At 40.8% G+C, this 17,114-nt stretch overlaps 2 protein-coding genes across 9 annotated transcripts in view; one reads left to right on the top strand and one right to left on the bottom strand.

The window, feature by feature from the left end:
• ARL6IP6 (ARF like GTPase 6 interacting protein 6) overlaps positions 1-15,352 on the bottom strand; it is a 63,468-nt gene extending 48,116 nt beyond the window's left edge. The window contains exons 1-2 of the mRNA XM_074215970.1: positions 14,938-15,352; positions 13,121-13,174 (exon numbers count right to left, since the gene is read on the bottom strand). Coding sequence (XP_074072071.1) covers positions 13,121-13,174; positions 14,938-15,238 — 355 coding nt within the window. The 5' untranslated portion in view covers positions 15,239-15,352. The remainder of the gene's footprint in view (positions 1-13,120; positions 13,175-14,937) is intronic.
• A 431-nt stretch (positions 15,353-15,783) lies between these two features.
• The window catches only part of PRPF40A (pre-mRNA processing factor 40 homolog A), a 49,593-nt gene continuing 48,262 nt past the window's right edge, over positions 15,784-17,114 (top strand). For 2 of the 8 annotated variants that reach the window (XM_074215961.1, XM_074215964.1), the window contains exon 1: positions 15,785-16,359. In XM_074215961.1, the coding sequence (XP_074072062.1) occupies positions 15,958-16,359 (402 nt within the window). In that variant the 5' untranslated portion in view covers positions 15,785-15,957. Of the gene's footprint in view, positions 16,360-17,114 lie in introns of all 8 variants that reach the window. The other 6 variants (XM_074215965.1, XM_074215968.1, XM_074215963.1 and 3 more) reach the window with 5 other exon arrangements.

Consider the following 17,114-nt stretch of genomic DNA (forward strand, 5'->3'; position numbering starts at 1 on the left):
CTAGAACCATTCCATGTTGCCCCTGCACTCAAGTATGTTTGATTTTAAGACTTAAGAATTCTTCACTTTTCATCTTCAAATCTTTATCCTAACAACTGAGTAGCTAAAAGCAATTTTAAACTTAATATTTCTCTTTATTTGAAAACAGGTAGTCACCAGTCTTTAAATTATTTTCAATTTTATCAATTATTTCAAAATCTTCTGAATATCCTCGAAATAGAAAATGTTTTCCCAAAGCAATGTTAAAAATCTGTTATTAATACAGCTAAACTATAAACTAATTATCTTGAATTCTGAGAAATGCATTAGTACAATGCAATGGAAAAGAAGAAAACAATTTATTCTATTTCATGGGCATTAGAGCTGGCCCTTATTTTTACCTTTTTAAACAACCTCAGTCCCTCCCAAGTGCTCCTGCTCCCTCTCTCCCTTACATCTCTCAACAGAGGAACTGTACTCAATCCTGCTCTGTATCTCAGGGCTGCAAAATGATGCTCCTTCTACACAATCCTTCATTCCTTCAGTTTATCTCAGGTAGGTAGAAAAGAAGTATCAGTCTGAATGACTGACAATATTTAATCTTCCTTGAGCTAGCTACATTTTTGCAAGGCAGATGGGGTTAAGTGGCTTGCCCAAGGCCACACAGCTAGGTAATTATTAAGTGTTTGAGGCTGGATTTGAACCCAGGTACTCCTGAGTCCAAGGCTGGTGCTTTATCCACTATGCCACCTAGCCACCCCTGAGCTGGCTACATTCCTAAAAAAATTCCTTCCTAGTATAATTCTGGATTTTGGGTGGGTTGGGGTTATCAGGTATGAGAAACATCAGGTTCCCTCAGACTGGGAATCTCCTAGTACACACTTTAATTGTTCTTATTTCCCTCTGCTTTTATTTCTCCAATTCCAAGACCACAGATTTGCTTCTCTCTTGATCTTATACACGCACACAGACACATACACACACTCCAAGTTCTTTTGCACAACGGCTCCCATGGATAGGAGTGAGGCACTGAACAGCAGTACTCCCATATTTGGAACAGTAATTTGAATGTATGGATTCTTTGTAAATTTGGCATTACTTTAGTTCAATAGAGAATCAGATGAGCTAGTGGACTGACTTGGAATCCATCAAAATCAGTCAGAAAGACCTGGGTCAATAGTCAACAAATAAATCACCTCCTAAAAAGTAGGCACAATGATAAAGATAAAAAACAATCCCAGTTGTCAAAGAGCTTACAATCAGAATAAAATACAGTATGAGACTTCACTGTCCAGAGGAGCAAGAGTTTCATGAATTGTGAATACTAAAGTTGATTGGATCTTGAAAAATGAAACTTCCCCAAAAGCATTGTAGTTAAGTCAAAGAAAACCAAAATAAATGTAGTTGGGTGGTAAATAATGTGTCTTAAAAAATTAGCTGTGATGGAGTCTCAGAACCCCATAAATTCTCTTTAAACTACAAGTTGTAGAGAAGGTACAGTTCAATTATCTTTATGCTGCTGATTCTACAAATTTACTCAGTGCTAAGCTTTCTACTGATCTCCCATCTCTAAATGACTGATTTCTCTAGTTTACACTGGAGTTTTAACTATCCAGTTTAAATTCAACATGTCTGAACTTCCCCCCCCAACCCTTCCTTCCAAATTACCCTATTACTGTACCACCCTCCCAGACCCTCAATTTGAAGCAATTCCCCTCCCCCATCCAATCTGTAGCAAGCCTTTATTGATTTCCTCTGAATACCAATCTTTCCAGTTCTCTCCTTAGTTACCACCGAGGCAAAAATACTCATCTTTTCATATCTGAATAACTGAAATAGCCTTCTAGTGGGTCTTCCTGCCACAAACCTCTCCCAGTCACCAGTGATTTTCCTAAAGAGCAGATTTGGCCATGTTCCCCAATCCCTACCAACCCAACTCCAATGGCACCCTATCACCTATAGAATGAAATATAAAATCTTCTGTCAAAAAAAGGCCCTTCAAAACCTATCCCCAACGTTTTTCAATTTTCTACCATCTTACACTTCTTACATTCTTCTAATCTAGTGCCATTGGTCTTTTGTTCCTCAAACAAGGCACTCCACCTCTCCACTCAGCACTTTTTTGGCTGTCCCTTAAATTCCTTTACATTTCTTTGTATCCCCAGAGCTTTACAGTATCTGACAAAAAATGGGCAATTAAAAAAAATTCTTATTGATCTACCTGAAGAGCAGTACTTTTGCTATAGCTTTTTTTTTTGTGGTGGTAAAAAATTGGAAACCAAGAGGTTGCCTATTAATTGGGAATGGTTGAACAAATTATGATGTACAATTATGATAGAATATCATTGTAGTATAAGAAATGATGAGCAGGATGCTTCATAAAAACCTCAACTTGCATGAACTGAGGCAAAATGAAGTGAACAGAACCACAGAACACTGTAGACACTAACAGTAATATTGTGATATTCAACAGCGACTGTTAATTTTCAGCAAAGATCTAAGAATTCCAAAGAAAAAGCTATTTACCTCCTGAAAAAGAAGAGAGTAGGAATTCAGACCGAGGCATTCCATTTTTTGCTTTATTTTTAATGCTTTTTAAAAATGTTTCCTTTCATAACACAACTGTACATGTATCATCTATATGAAACTATATACTATGTTAGGGAGTAGAATGGAGAATTTGGAAGTCAAAATATTTTTTAAATGTTAAAAATTATCTTATCATTTAAATTTATTCTCATTTTGTGTGGGCAGCTAGGTGGTGAAGTGATTCAGAAAGACATCTGACCGAGACACTGTGTGAGCCTGGGAAAGTCATTTAGCCCAGTTTGCTTCAGTGTCATCTGTAAAATGAGTTGGAAGGAAACAGAAAATCACTCCATTATCTTTACTAACATAATCCCAAATGGGATCATGAGTTGGATATAACTGAACATTTTGTGAGGTTGAACATTTTTAAAAAATGACTTATGGGGGCGACTAGGTGGCGCAGTGAATAGAGCACCGGCCCTGGAGTTAGGAGTACCTGAGTTCAAATCCAGCCTCAGACACTTAATTACCTAGTTGTGTGTCCTTGGGCAAGCCACTTTAACCCCATTGCCTTGCAAAAACCTTAAAAAAAAAAAGATTTATTTATTCCCTTTTGCACATTGTCCAAAATTTATACTCTTTTATAAAAAGTTGCTTTAGTAACAGGATTTTGTCCTTGGCTATTTTACTGGTCCTTTTTAATGTTGTTACACTAGCTGTTATTTTTCAGAAATTTGTTATGAATTCCCAATTTGGAATTTACCTTATTCCCCATATTAACTGTAGATTGTCTTCCTTTTCATAATTATATTTTCCTCTATAATCTTAAAAAATAATTTTAAGTATTATCAGGTCACTGATATTTAATATATTGTAATGAAAAGTGAGACCCCAAGCTTTTCTATATTGCTAACAAATTTCTCCAACTATATTTCTGAAATATGAATTCAATTTCTATTTTCTATAAATTTATCAAATTAATCTTTGATATTACTGGGTCTGACAGTGTAGTAAAGGCAGCTAAAGCCCAATTCTGCTACTTTGGGTGAACGTGTGAGTTACACCACTCCTAAGGTTACTTCTTGTTCTGAAATTATTATAGATCTATTCTTTTCAATTGTTTTTTTTCCTACCAAGACATACTTTTATCTTTTTGATTTCCAGTAATGTTCCTATACTTCTGACACCTTTGCAGGGTCAGTTAAGAAAGGGGCGGGGGAAGGAACCTAACATACTCCATCTTGCCAGGAACTACTAGCATTAAAAATAGCAAGGAAAAAAATAATTTCCATATTGTCCAACTATTATCTCTACCACTTTTGCCCCAGGAATTTTTTACTGTATTAGATCTCTACCTCCAATCAATCCATTGACATTCTTAGGAATCCTTCAGTACTTGCATTGTGTCCATGTAGGGCAGTGTATGGTCCACTTGGCTGTGATACAGGTTTAAAAGTAATTTTGTCTGGATTCATTTTATCTGGTTCTAATAATATCCAGTATCTCAAGTATTTCTACCTTTCCATTTTACCAAAGAAAAATCCAGGATTTAATTTTTTTTTTTTTGCAAGGCAATTATTAAGTGTCTGAGGGCGGATTTGAACTCAGGTACTCCTAATTCCAGGGCCGGTGCTCTATCCACTGCGAAACTTAGTCACCCCATAATTTTAATTCCAAATAAACTGAAATTAATATTTCAATTTGATATGCACCTATTCCATCATCCCTCTTAACAGACCTTTCCAAAAGGGAACTTGATAGATTTCTAAAATAGGAATCTATAACCCAGTTAAACTGAGAGACTAGTGAAAAAGCAATACATTAGACATTGGAAGAAGTTATTAGGTCCATTCTGGAACCAAGTCTAGCTTCTTTCCAATTTATCCTGGATTTATCCTTTACTCTGAGTTCCAACTGCTACCCTAAAACGAGTACTCTCATACTTAAAACTATATTAACAGCCTCCAATTATTCCCATAACATCTTGACATTGTTTTTTCTCAGATCAACTAGTTAACTATAGCAGTCTTAATTTTTCTTCTTTAATACCATCTATATAATGTGGATCAATTCTATCAAATACCATTCACTGCTATACTTTCTAGGCAACTCATCATTCTTGATATTTCTCAGATGTCCTTCCGTTTAAATAGTCAACACACAAGTTTGTGGAAAGATTCCTTGCTTGGGCTTGATGGCTACAGTATATAGGATTGACACAAACTTGTCTTGTGGAGTCAATTTTCATAGAGCCCAGAACTGGATCAGTAAATGAAGTTTTCTTGACAGCCTGATTCAGATATCCATTTGCATTCCTTCTTCATTATTGCACTTTCCCTTTCATTTTGCTTATTTAAAACCTGCATGTTCTCCAAGGTAGAATTCAAGTTTCCCTCAGAAAAACTTTCCTTGACCACTCAGGATCAAGCCTTACTTTCTAATTATCATGATTATTCATTCATGTATACAGTTCAAATATGAATCTCATCATATACATAAAGACACCAAGCCTGAAGATGTAGTTCCCAGGATACCTATGTGATTTTAAAAAACTTTGCGTAAGATTTTTGACATAGTATTAGAAAAGTGACCTCATAAAGTTTTTGAGTAGAAATACATTTCCATATAGTTTAAATCTATATATAAAGGTGTGGTGTTAACGACTGCTTTTTTTTAGGAGACTAAAAGTTTAATGAGGGCAGTTACTGTCTCTTTACTTTTGAAACACTGCTCTGTCCCTGGTACCAACTTAGAATTATGCTCATAGTTGAAGAACAAAACAAAACAAAAATACTTAGTTGATAGATCCTTAAATGGTTCTAAGGATATAATAAACTCAAGAGTTCTCAGCTTCTATGTTTATATAGCAATGAAAATTTATATTTTGAAAAATAAGCCATTCAGAAGGCACTAAGAGACATTTTACTTTATTATCTTACCACATGGGATACATGTGAACTATAACCATTTTTTTTAGGTTTTTGCAAGGCAAATGGGGTTAAGTGGCTTGCCCAAGGCCACACAGCTAGGTAATTATTAAGTGTCTGAGACCAGATCTGAACCCAGGCACTCCTGACTCCAGGGCCGGTGCTTTACCCTGCGCCACCTAGCTGCCCCGAACTATAACAATTTTAAAAGCTAATACTAATAAGGCATTTTTCGACAAATTACTTTGGAATGTGGATTTATAAGTTATATTTATATGATACTTCATGTTTTCAAAGTTGTAGTAGTTTAAATTGAAACAATAAAATCACATTATTCTTCATAGAGATGGTACCTACCTGACAAGTCTCAAGATCTTCTAAATTATATTCCATTTCATTATGCACTGAAAAGCACAGCATCCTTCCTAGTAGAAACACCAGGTTTGAATCTAAGCCACAGCAAATTTAGAGAGAGAGTAGAAAAAGCACTTGATTTGGAGAGGATGTAGATTTAAATCACACTTCCTTCTCTGGATCCTTCCTAAGTGACCTCAGGCAAATAAATTAAATTATAAGCCATTAACTAGATGTTTATGATTCAATTTAGTACTAACATTTTTAATTTTTAAAGATGATTTCCTATCTGAAAGAAAAAAACCTTGATGAGTTTTGGAATAGTAGTGGAAAGGTAACACTTTTAGATACCCCAAAGTGGAACATAATCTTTAAGTAACTGAAACTATTCTGTATTTGTTTAATAATAGTAACATTTTAACACTAGAATACTGTCTTGTTTTTTCTTTTATGTATCTTTTTGTGGAAAATAAGATTTATTCTAGAGACTATATTTAATTGCTTTGTCTTAGCTTGAAATTTAACAAACTCAAGTAGTAAACAAAGAACACTACAAGGTCATGGTCTTTTAATAGAAAAAGCATCTGGAACTCCTGTGAAGAAACAAATATGCAACATCCAATCTCCAAGTCTTTTGATCAATTCCTAGGGAGGGGGAAAAATAATCAAACAGCTGGTAAATGGTATAGTTATTTTTACTTAATCTAATTATTTGTAATTGTTGGAGTACCTGATTTATTACAAGTATGAAGGTAAAATTGTCTTTCATTAAGTCAAAGTTCGAGTTTCTGTGAATACATATTTACAGTTTTTATAACCTTGGGAACTCAGCTAAAAACCTTGTTGTAGAGAAGTCTGTTCTCCTTTGCAGGTGGAATTTCCTCAAATAGTAACAATTGAGGGCTACAAATTATTTCTCAGGATGACTAAAACAGAAAGGTATTTTTTCTTTAGGGAAAAGAAGGAATTAGGAGATACACACACACACGGTATCTTTGATCTTGCAATGTAGGAACCATTTCCATTAACATATAACTCATATGCCTTATCCTGTATGATTCTTGTCCTTATTTCCACAACCGCACTAATAAGCTGACAGCTTTCCTTTAATTCTCAGGGTTACCACTTAGGAATAGTCACTACTATTTGGGCTGTCCATGTTACCTTCTGCTCACTCCTTTTCCTGCCAGGCAGGTCCTTGCTGATGTCTTTCTTAAGTGCCATTCACTTCTGCCAGTTGATGATGGAGAAAAAAATCTCTATGCTGCAGTCTACTTAAATCTTAAATTATCCACTGGTTGGTATGGTTTTGAGATGGTATTATTATTATTATTATTATTATTATTATTCTATGTTTTCCTTTGTAAGTTTACATATCAATCTCTTGGATGACCACAGACGTTTCTACAGAGGTACTCCACAGGAAATCAGTATAATGTCACTACAAGTTGCACAAGCTGGAGAATCTTAAGCATTTAGAGGAAAAATACTGTCTATTCTAATTTTGCCCTGGGCATCCTTCACAACATCCTCAAGAATTTTCAAAAGAATAAATTTTATATCTTGATTAAGGTCAACATGGGAAGGAATGAAAAATAATCTTGACTTTATGGTTGTACCTGTCACAGAATCACATGGTATGCACACCTAGTTAAAAAGCCTTTTACATGCTGCTCTATGCTCTTTTGTGGAATAAAGTAGACAATTGTTAAGTCTGATTAGAAAATATAGGGGGTTGGAGCCAAGATGAAGACCAGAGGATCCTCTCTTAGGCTCTCTCTCATAAAACTTATAAAGGACTCTAAATTTTTGAGAGACAGTTCTCCTACTCAAGGTAACCTGGAAAAGAGCAGAAAGGCTCTGTTCCCTGGGGTTGAAGGGGCGGCCCACCAGAGCTAAAGAACTTCAGCCTCCTGGAAGTAGCCTCAGGGCTCTGGGAGCCATGGCTCACAGCAGCAGGGGAGTTTCCTGGCCTCCGCCCTGGGGGAGCACTGGGCACAACTTGGGGAACTGGGGGGACCTCTGCCAGAGAGAGCACATGAAGCCTAGCCCTCAGGGCACACAGCAAGCAGGTGGTCAAGGCAGTCCACATCCAGGAACGAGAAGCAAGCAGAGCCCAGCTCTCAGGGCACACAAGAAGCAGCATGGCCACCTCAGCAGAATTCCAGGAAATAGCAGCAGGTGGAGCCAGTAAACAGGAACCCCCAGGGCATGAGCCCATTGAGCCTAGGGAGGGGAGTGAAGAGAGACTGCAGAGCTCTGTCCTCTGTCCCTGGAACAGGATTCTGGGACTCTGACCATATTCAGATCCTGATCCCAGTCTAGGCCTCCCCCCACTTCAGCCCCATGGCAGAGGGGGGAACTTATGGTCATTCACAGACCAGGAGGGAGGGACAGAGCCTCACACACTAAGACCCTTGGGGGGAGTGTCCTAAAAGCTGAGGGAGCAGCCCAAAAACAGGCTTAGGCTGGGAAAATGAGCAAGCAGAGAAACAAGAGAAACACCATTGAGAAATATTTTGCCTGTGAGCCCAAGAAGGAACAAAATACTCAGTCTGAAAATGAGGAAGCACAAGTTCCTGCATTTAAAGACTACAAGAAAAACAGAAATTGGGCTTAGGCTATGACAGAGCTCAAAAAAGAGTTTGAATATCAAATGAGGGAGTTAGAAGAAAAACTGGGAGAAGAAATGAGATGCAGGAAAAACATGAAAATGAAGTCAGCAGCTTAGTCAAGGAAATACAAAAAAATGCTGAAGAAAATAGCATGCTAAAAACCAGCTTAGGTCAAATGGATAAAACAGTTCAAATGAAGTTATTAAGAAGAATGCTTTAAAAAGCAGAACTGGCCAGATGGAAAAAGAGATAAGAAAGCTCTCTTAGGAAAACAAATCCTTCAGACAAAGAATAGAACTCAGGGAGATTGCAAGAAATCAGGACTCAATACTTCAAAACCAAAAGAATGAAAAATTAGAAGAAAATGTGAAACATCTCATTGAAAAAAAACAACTGATATAGAAAACAGATTTAGGAAAAGATAATTTAAAAATTATTGGAATACCTGAAAGTCATGATCAGGAAGAGCCTGGACATCATTTTTAAATAATTACTACAGGAAAATTGCCATGATATCCTAGAAGCAGAGGGCAAAACAGAAGTGGAGAGAATCCACCGATCTCCCCGAGAAAGAGATCCAAAAAAACAAACCCCCAGGAATATTATAGCCAAGTTCCAGAACTCCCAAGTCAAAGAGAAAATATTACAAGCAGCCAGAAGGACACAATTTAAATACCATGGAGCTGCAATCAGGATCTCACAGGACTTAGCAGCAACTACATTAAAAGCTCAAAGGGCTTGGAATATAAAATACTGGAAGGCAAGAGCTTAGAATGCAACCAAGAATCAACTACCCAGCAAAACTCAATGTCCTCTTCCAGGAAAAAAGATGGACTTTCAATGAACCAGGGGAATTTCAAATGTTCCTGTTGGAATGGCCAGAGCTGAACAGAAGGCTTGATCTTCAAATACAGGACTCAGGTGAAACATAGAGATTGGAGAAGGAGAAAATATGAGGGACTTAATGATGAACTCCATGTATTCCTGTATAGAAAAATGACACTGATAATACTCATATGAACCTTCTCAATTAACAGAGAAGGTAGAAGGAGTTTTTATAGATGAAGCACAGGAGAGGGCTGAATTTGAAGATAAAATATGGTGTAAAAATGGAGTCAATAGAAAAAAAATGTAAGGGGAGAAAGAAAAAGGAGAGGGGGAATAGGCCAAGAGTTTTCATATAATAAGATTTTTCTTTATTACAATGAGCTATTGCAATGATATGGAAGGGGAGAAGGCAAGGGGGAATAAGGTAATCTTTGCTCTCATCAGAGGTGGTTAGGTGAGGAAACAGCATATGTATTCAATGGGGTACAGGCATCTGGATTAAGAAGGGGGGGGCATGCGAGTGATGGAGGAGAAGATGGACCATGGGAGGAGAGTGGTCAGATATAACACATTTTCTTTTTTACTTCTTGCAAGGGGCTCGGATTGGATGGTGTGTCGGGGACCATAGGGCCAGGTGGATGCTGGGCCTAAAGGGTGGTATGGGGGCTCGCGGGCTCCGGGCCTCTTGGCCCCAGGGCCAGGGATCTGTCTGCTGCACCATTCAGCTACCCTACAGCAGAGTCAAGAGTGAAAGGAGAGAGAAAATATAGCACATGGTAGTGGAGAAATACAAAAGGAGAGAGCTGCAATCAGCAATGGCAACAGAAAAAATATGGAAGTAACTTTTGTGATGGACTTATCATAAAGAATGCGATCCATCCGCAACAGAGTTGGTGGTGTTGGAACACAGACTGAAGCACATTTATTATTATTATTATTATTATTATTATTAGGGGGGTGCAGGGCAAATGGGGCTGGGTGGCCTGCCTGGGGCCACACAGCAGGGTGATTGTTGCCTGTCTGAGGCCGGATTTGGACCTGGGTGCTCCACCCAGCCGCCCCTACCATTATTACTATTTTATTTTGGGTCTTTTTTTTTTTTGGTTTTTGCATGGCAGTGGGGTTGGGGTGGCTTGCATGTCACACAGCTGGGTGATTGTTGGGTGTATGGGGCCAGATGTGGGCTCGGGTGCTACTGGCTCCAGGGCTGGTGCTCTGTCCATTGCGCCACCTGGCCATACCTACAATTATTACTATTATTTTTTTAATTTTAATTTTTTCCTCTCCCCTTTACTTTATCGCTCAAGTGAGTCTATGGTTTTTTGGGGGAGGGGGTATTTTGTTTACTGTTAAACAAGAATATTTTATTAATGTATAAAAAAACATTATTTGTACAAAATGAGAATATTAAAAAAAGTAAATACAAAAGGAAATGCTATTATATGTCACCAAAAAATAAACAGAAGAGGATCTAAAGAGTAAAATCCTTTTGCTCCCTTTTCCAGTCATTCAAAATACCCCTTATTTAGGCAATAGAATGTCTTTTAGTGGCTACTTAAATGACTGATTATGCAAAGCAAAAAAAAAAATAGAAACTAAAGGACAACAATTTTGTATACTAACAGGTATTTTATTAAGTTTTTAGCAGAGTGATATAAACTCTGGTTGAAAGATTACTTTCACCCCCAAATACCCCTTTTAAAATGACCTGTTAATGCTAAGTTTCCCTTTGTTAATGAATTTATTTATTTGTATTTATCAAGAGAGTTCACAATCTTAGTCACCCTAAGCTCACCCCCACCCCATCCATTGAGTTGACAAGTTGTGAAAATTCTGCTTCACTTCAGGAAAAAAAAGCAAACCATTCAAAACAAATAAATGACACAAATGATTCAAAAAGTGGTACAACATTCTGATAACTGAAGTTCTGGTTTGAAAGAGCTAGTGCTTTCTTGGTGGAACAATATATAAACTCATATGCCTTTCAATTAACCAGTTATCTTCTCCTCCCCAAAAGCCCAAATGTACATATATACACAAATTTAAAACAAAAGCTACGTTACCTTCACTAACATTTCATTTTCTAATCTTCTTGTATCAGTATTTCCAAATATATATTTTAACTCATTAACAAAGTTGGTACATAATTAGATGGCTAAGTAGCACAGTAGACAGTATGCTGCTGGCTTTGAGATTGAAAAAGACTTGAGTTCAAATCCTACTTCAATTATTTAACAGCTGGAATACTCATTTAACCTCTTGTAGACTCAGTTTCCTAATCTCTAAAAGTGGGAACAGCATCAATATTTTAAAGGTGCTATGAGAACCAATTAAGATAAACAAAGAGTTTGCAGACTATATATACTATATACATGATATTATTGAAGCCACTTAAGGGAAATATAAAAATTATATCTACAGCACTGTAGCCCTTGGGCATTTTTTTCTGAATTTTTCTTTTAAATAAACTTCCTGTTACTTCTTTGCTTTTACTTAATTCCTTTGTTACATTACAAAAAAGTAATGATAATATTTTGAAATATCACTTCCTGGAGTTAGACCTAAGTAAAGCTATATGGGAAGTGGGCCTCTGAGAAGAGTTTTACTCATGTCTTACTCTCAGGATATACCAAACAGCTATGACCTAAGAAGCAGAGGCATACATAACTTGGTCAACAAAGAAAAATTTTATGAACATTTTCAAAGAGGTAAACGTAAGACAAAGGATTAACTATTGGAGAATGAGATGTGTGATTAAAAACAGGCATTATTCAGAGATCACAAGGCTATTAAGTCTGTTTATTCAGTATAGCTTAAAACAAGCTCCCCCATGTTAAGAACCAGCCTTAAAATGGCTAGTAAATATGCTTATAGTGATTAACTTTACTAAGTCAGGCTTTTCAGAGATTTTCAGAAAAAGTAAAGGGGATATATTACAACATTGCATCAAAACAGCTTTAATGACTGCAGCAAGAGAGGGAAATGTTTCCATCATTTAGTAGACCAGAAAAATTTAGCTCAGTGCCAAAAAGAAAACCTTTTAAATAGACCAAGATATGATTCTGGAAAGGATTTTAAAAAATTGTTTTGCAAAACTGTTAATTTTGCACTAAGTTTCAACTTTTGTTGTGTATCTGACACTGACAAGTCTGTGGTTCAAAAGAATAGATGCTTCATAATCTAGGCTTGCTGAGGTAATCTTTGCCTATATATATATACATATATATATATGTGTATGTATATATATATGTATGGCATGGCAACATCAGGAAAATGTATTCATTTCTTTGGTTTGAAAGGAAAAAGGGTGATTTTCCTAGATTTTTTTTTGAACAATATTAACCTCATCTTGGCCTTAAACCATTTTTACCATATCTCATTCAGCATTGATTAAGGTACTTGACTTCCCCCTATTAGCTAGGAACCATTTCAGTGTTGGCTGAATTCAGAAATCCAAGAGCCTAGAAAGAGTTCACAGAGTTAGGGTAGATTAAAAACCAAATATCTCTTTAGGGAAAATGGTGGGAATAGTGGGCTTTAAATATTTAAACCATTCTCTCAAATGCTTCTATTCAATTTTTCTTAAAATTGTCTAAAGATTGAGTAATTTTTCTACCTGTCATTCAGGGACAGAACAGTAATGGAATTTTCTACTTTGTTAGGAAAGGAGAAATGTGTTCATTTCCTATTACATGATGAATATAAGATGACTTTCAATTATGAGGTAAATGCCATAGGAAAGAAATAGTTTAATTAAGAATGACTTCTATTATTTCTCTTAAGAACACGTTTTACCATTGGTATAATCCCCCAACCTTGATTTATAATATTTCATATCTGAGGAATGAGCAAATAATCAAGTAAGTCAATTGCCTATTTTGTTCATACCTAATAAACCAGTCTCTACACCATCTTCAGTCTTCAAATTCTCACCATGCAATTCTGTAAATAGGAAAGAAGGTTTAAGTTGATAAGAAGTTAATTCCAAATCAATCAGCATGCATCTATTCACCAACCAAATGAAAGGTACCTGAAATTTTTAAAATACCGCCCCCCCCCAAAAACTTCCTGTTCTCAGTGAGTTTATATTCTAATAAGGAAAATAGGTATACACACAAGCAAATATTAGGGACAAGTAATATTGGAGGGGCAGGGTGAGTGAGGATCAGAAAAAACCATGAGGAGGAAATTCCTGCTTGAATTCAGGATTGAAGAAGGCTAAGGTTTCCAAGACATAAAGGGGTGAAAAGTTATTCCTCAAAAGTAGATAGAATTTCACATGTAAAAGACAGAAAGGAGACCAGTTTGCCTCATTTAAAGAGTTGGGGAGGACAGGAATAGAATAAATCTGAAAGCTAAGCTAAAGTTGAAGCATTTTTATTATATCTCAAAGACATACAATCTTTTAAGTAACAAGATCATACCTATGCTTCAGTATTATCACTTTGGCAATCATGTTTAAGAACGAGGTAAGGCACTAGGAAAACTAGTAAAGAGGTTTTGGTAACAGTCCAGGAGAGGTGAATGGTTGTGCTAGTAAATTACACATAAAAGCTTACAGAGGTAGAATTTTCACAACCTGTCAACTTAATGGATAAGAGGGATGAGCATAGGGTGACTGTGAACACTCCTGACAAATACAAATAAATAAATTCATTAACAAAGGGAAACTTATCACTGACTCGTCGTTTTAAAGAGGTATTTGGGGGTGAAAGTAACTTAGTCTTTCAACTAAAGCTAAATTGTTTTTTCTGTAGGAAACCTACTTATGGCTGGGCACCAGGAAGCAATGTCTTTCATTAGAAGGCATGGAAAATGAATGGAAAAGAGTGGATTCTTAACTAGGTTCTAAGTAATTTTTTCTTACAACTGTACTAACTAGCCATATTACAAACCTTCCACGAAAATCTTATGGCGAAACAATATTTGATCCTCTACTTGAAAATTATAGGACTTTTCAGTATAGCAGTGACATGCATCGTCAGGATAATCCCTGAGGCAGTTTTTATAGAATGGCCTGAAGAAAAGAGATCTGATACAGGAAAACCAATTAGGAAGTTAACACAATAGTCTTGGCTTGGCAATGAAAAGAACCTGAAATAGCCAATAGTAGGATTTCAACTGATACTTGACTGCCCTGGGCTGACAGAACAGTAAGAGACTGGAAAAGTGCTTAACTATGGAAGGAGATAAAAAATTGGGTAGCGAAGCAATAATGAAGAAGGGGTAGTATTTTTGTCTTGGAAACAATCCTAGGCAGATTATGAAGTTAAGATGTAATCCATCTACTTTGGGTTGACCTCCCCTGCCGATTTTACCACAAAAGTGTTGTTTGAAAGCTTTCTCAATAGCCATTTCTAAAAAGAGGCCCTAAATGAGGCACTTTTCACTGACTGGGTTTCTGCCTTCCATTAAACAGCAAAAAAGTCCCCATTTTCTTAAAAAAAAAATTGTGACAAGTCATAAACTAAGTTCACAGTAGCTTCAATTCGATGAGCTCGGATACTAATGGGCGTGGGCCAAGGTGGCGTGTGGCCGGACGCCTCGCGCGGCTGCGGCCGCGGCCCCGGCCGGCCGGGCGCCCCCACTCCCGGCTCTCGGCCGAGGAAGCGCCGCGGGGCCGGAGCGCGAGGCCCCCAGTCGGCAGCGCTCAGGGGCTCCGTGCGCCCCTAGCCCCCCGCTTTCCCGTGCGGCAGCTCCAGTACCTTTCACGACCATGAAGACGATGGCTAGGAGGAAGGCGAGGAGGGCGGCGAAGAGCAGGGAGCACACGACCGAGAGGACCTGCGCCGGCCGCCGCAGGGCGCGGGGGCCCGGCCCGGGGCCCAGCCCGTTGTGCTTGGGCGGCGCGGGCGAGGCCGCGGCGGCCGAGAGCTCGGCCCGGAGGTCGCGGACCACCCGGTCCTCCTCGCAGTCGTCCTCTCCTTCGCCCCAGCTGCCCCCGCCCGGGCAGGGGGACGCGTAGGCGGCCGGAGGCCCCGCTCGGCGGCCGCGCACCGAGAACATGGCGGGAAGCGCGGGCCACGGCACCCGGAAGCGCTGGCCAAGGAGAGCCCCGCGGCTCCCCCGCGCCGAGGAGGCGGCCGTGCGGGCGGGGGGCAGCCCCGCAGCCCCGCCCGGTCCTAGCGCCCGCCGCCCGCGGCCCGCCCGCCTTTTCTTCCGTTGTCCCCCCCCCCCCCCCCCGGGCACGCGAGGGCCCCGGCTTCCGACTCAACGGCGCGTCCGGCGCGCGCCGGCCCGTCCCTCCCTCCGGGCCGGCCCCCGGCCTTCTCCCCGCTCGCACGCTTCCTCTCCCGCGCCGCGCCGCGCCGCGTCACGCTCCCCGCTCTCGGCCCCGGCCATCGCGCGCTTCGCCAGTCTCGCGCTTTCTCACCCGGAGCCTTCCGCGTCCTCGAGCCTCCCCCCCCCCCCCTCCCTCCTCCCTCCCCCCCGCCCCAGCTCGAGCGCCGCGCGCGCGCGCACCCCGTCCCAGCCACCGCTAACGCTAGAAGCTGCTCCCCCCCCTCCGGGCTCCCCGACGGCCTCAGGTTTGTGGGGCGTGCGTCACTCGGGTGGGGGGTAACGGCGGCAGCCCCCCCCGCTGCCCCTCCCCCTGCGGGGCGAGGCGGCTGTTAGGCCCGGGAGGTTGGGGCCTACGTACTCTTCTCTTCCCCGGGGGAAGTTGGTGGAGTTTTCCCGGCGGGGGACTCGGCGCAGAAACTTCCTCCGTCCCCCTCCCCCCCTCCATGCAGGCGACGCCGAGCGAGGCCGAGGCCGGGGGCGAATCGCCGCAGAGCTGCGTGCAGGCTGCGCGCTCTGATTGGACGGCGGGGAAGCCAGTCAGCTTATTGGCCCCGCTGATCCCGCCCCGCAGCTCCGGGCAGCCTCTACCCTTTGGCCCCAGCGGGCGCCAGCCACTCAGATCGCTCCTTGTTGGAATGTGTAGCGGCAGCGGCCGCCGCCGGAGCAGCCTCAGCCCGACGATGAGGCCGGGGACGGGAGTCGAGCGTGGAGGCCTCATGGTGAGTGAAATGGAGAACCGCCCTCCACCGCGGGGTCCCGGGAACGGGGAGCGGAGACTATCCAGCTCAAGCCTCTGCTCCAGCCCATGGGCCTCTGCGGACGGCTACCTGAGGAGACGGCCCTCGGTAAGGGAGCGGTGGGGCGGGGGAAAAGCTGCACAATGAAAAAGAGAAACAGGAAGCCCTTCTCCCTGTGGGGAAGAAAAAAAAGGTGGACAGAAGAGAAGGCCTGAGGTGGCGGGATCTGGCGCTGAGGGAGGGAAATGGAGGACGGAGGAGCACAAAGGAGAGGACGCGGGGCCCCGGGAAGTGGGTATTACTGCGGCGATGCTGGAGGGAGCGAGCCCCGGGCAGAGGCGGCGGCTGGGTGTTGGCAGGAGGCGTCTGCTCGGGGGTGCAGGCCTGACTTGGCCCGGGTGGAGAAGGGAGGAGGAATGTGACCTGCGATGAAAAGGAAGAAAGTGAGCGAGAGCTGGGCACAGTCGCCGGGCATATGATTACTTAATGGGTTTGAAGCAGTGGGCACTTGTGGCTATAAACAAGCCGTTTTAATTTGATGAATTTATTAAAAAAAAAGAAGGAATTCTTCGTATTAGATCGTGCATAACTTGCCGAACGACCAGCCAATAGTAGTAGTAGTAGTCCCTGACTTTCAGAGCTAGAAGTGATATGAAGTAGCTTTTCAGAGAGACACAGACAAGTTGATCGACCTTATTAAGAATTTTTCTGGGAAAAGACAGGTTTTGTCACTAAGAAAAACATCCACAGGTAGCTTTTGTAGTATCCGTTGGATCTTTTAAAATAACCATTCCCTTATTTGTAAGACAAAATAATTTTGTGTAAAATTTAAAAGCTGGTCTTGGTATAAAGGAAGAATGATC

This window comes from Macrotis lagotis, chromosome 1, assembly GCF_037893015.1.
Source record: "Macrotis lagotis isolate mMagLag1 chromosome 1, bilby.v1.9.chrom.fasta, whole genome shotgun sequence".
Lineage (NCBI taxonomy): Eukaryota > Metazoa > Chordata > Mammalia > Peramelemorphia > Peramelidae > Macrotis > Macrotis lagotis.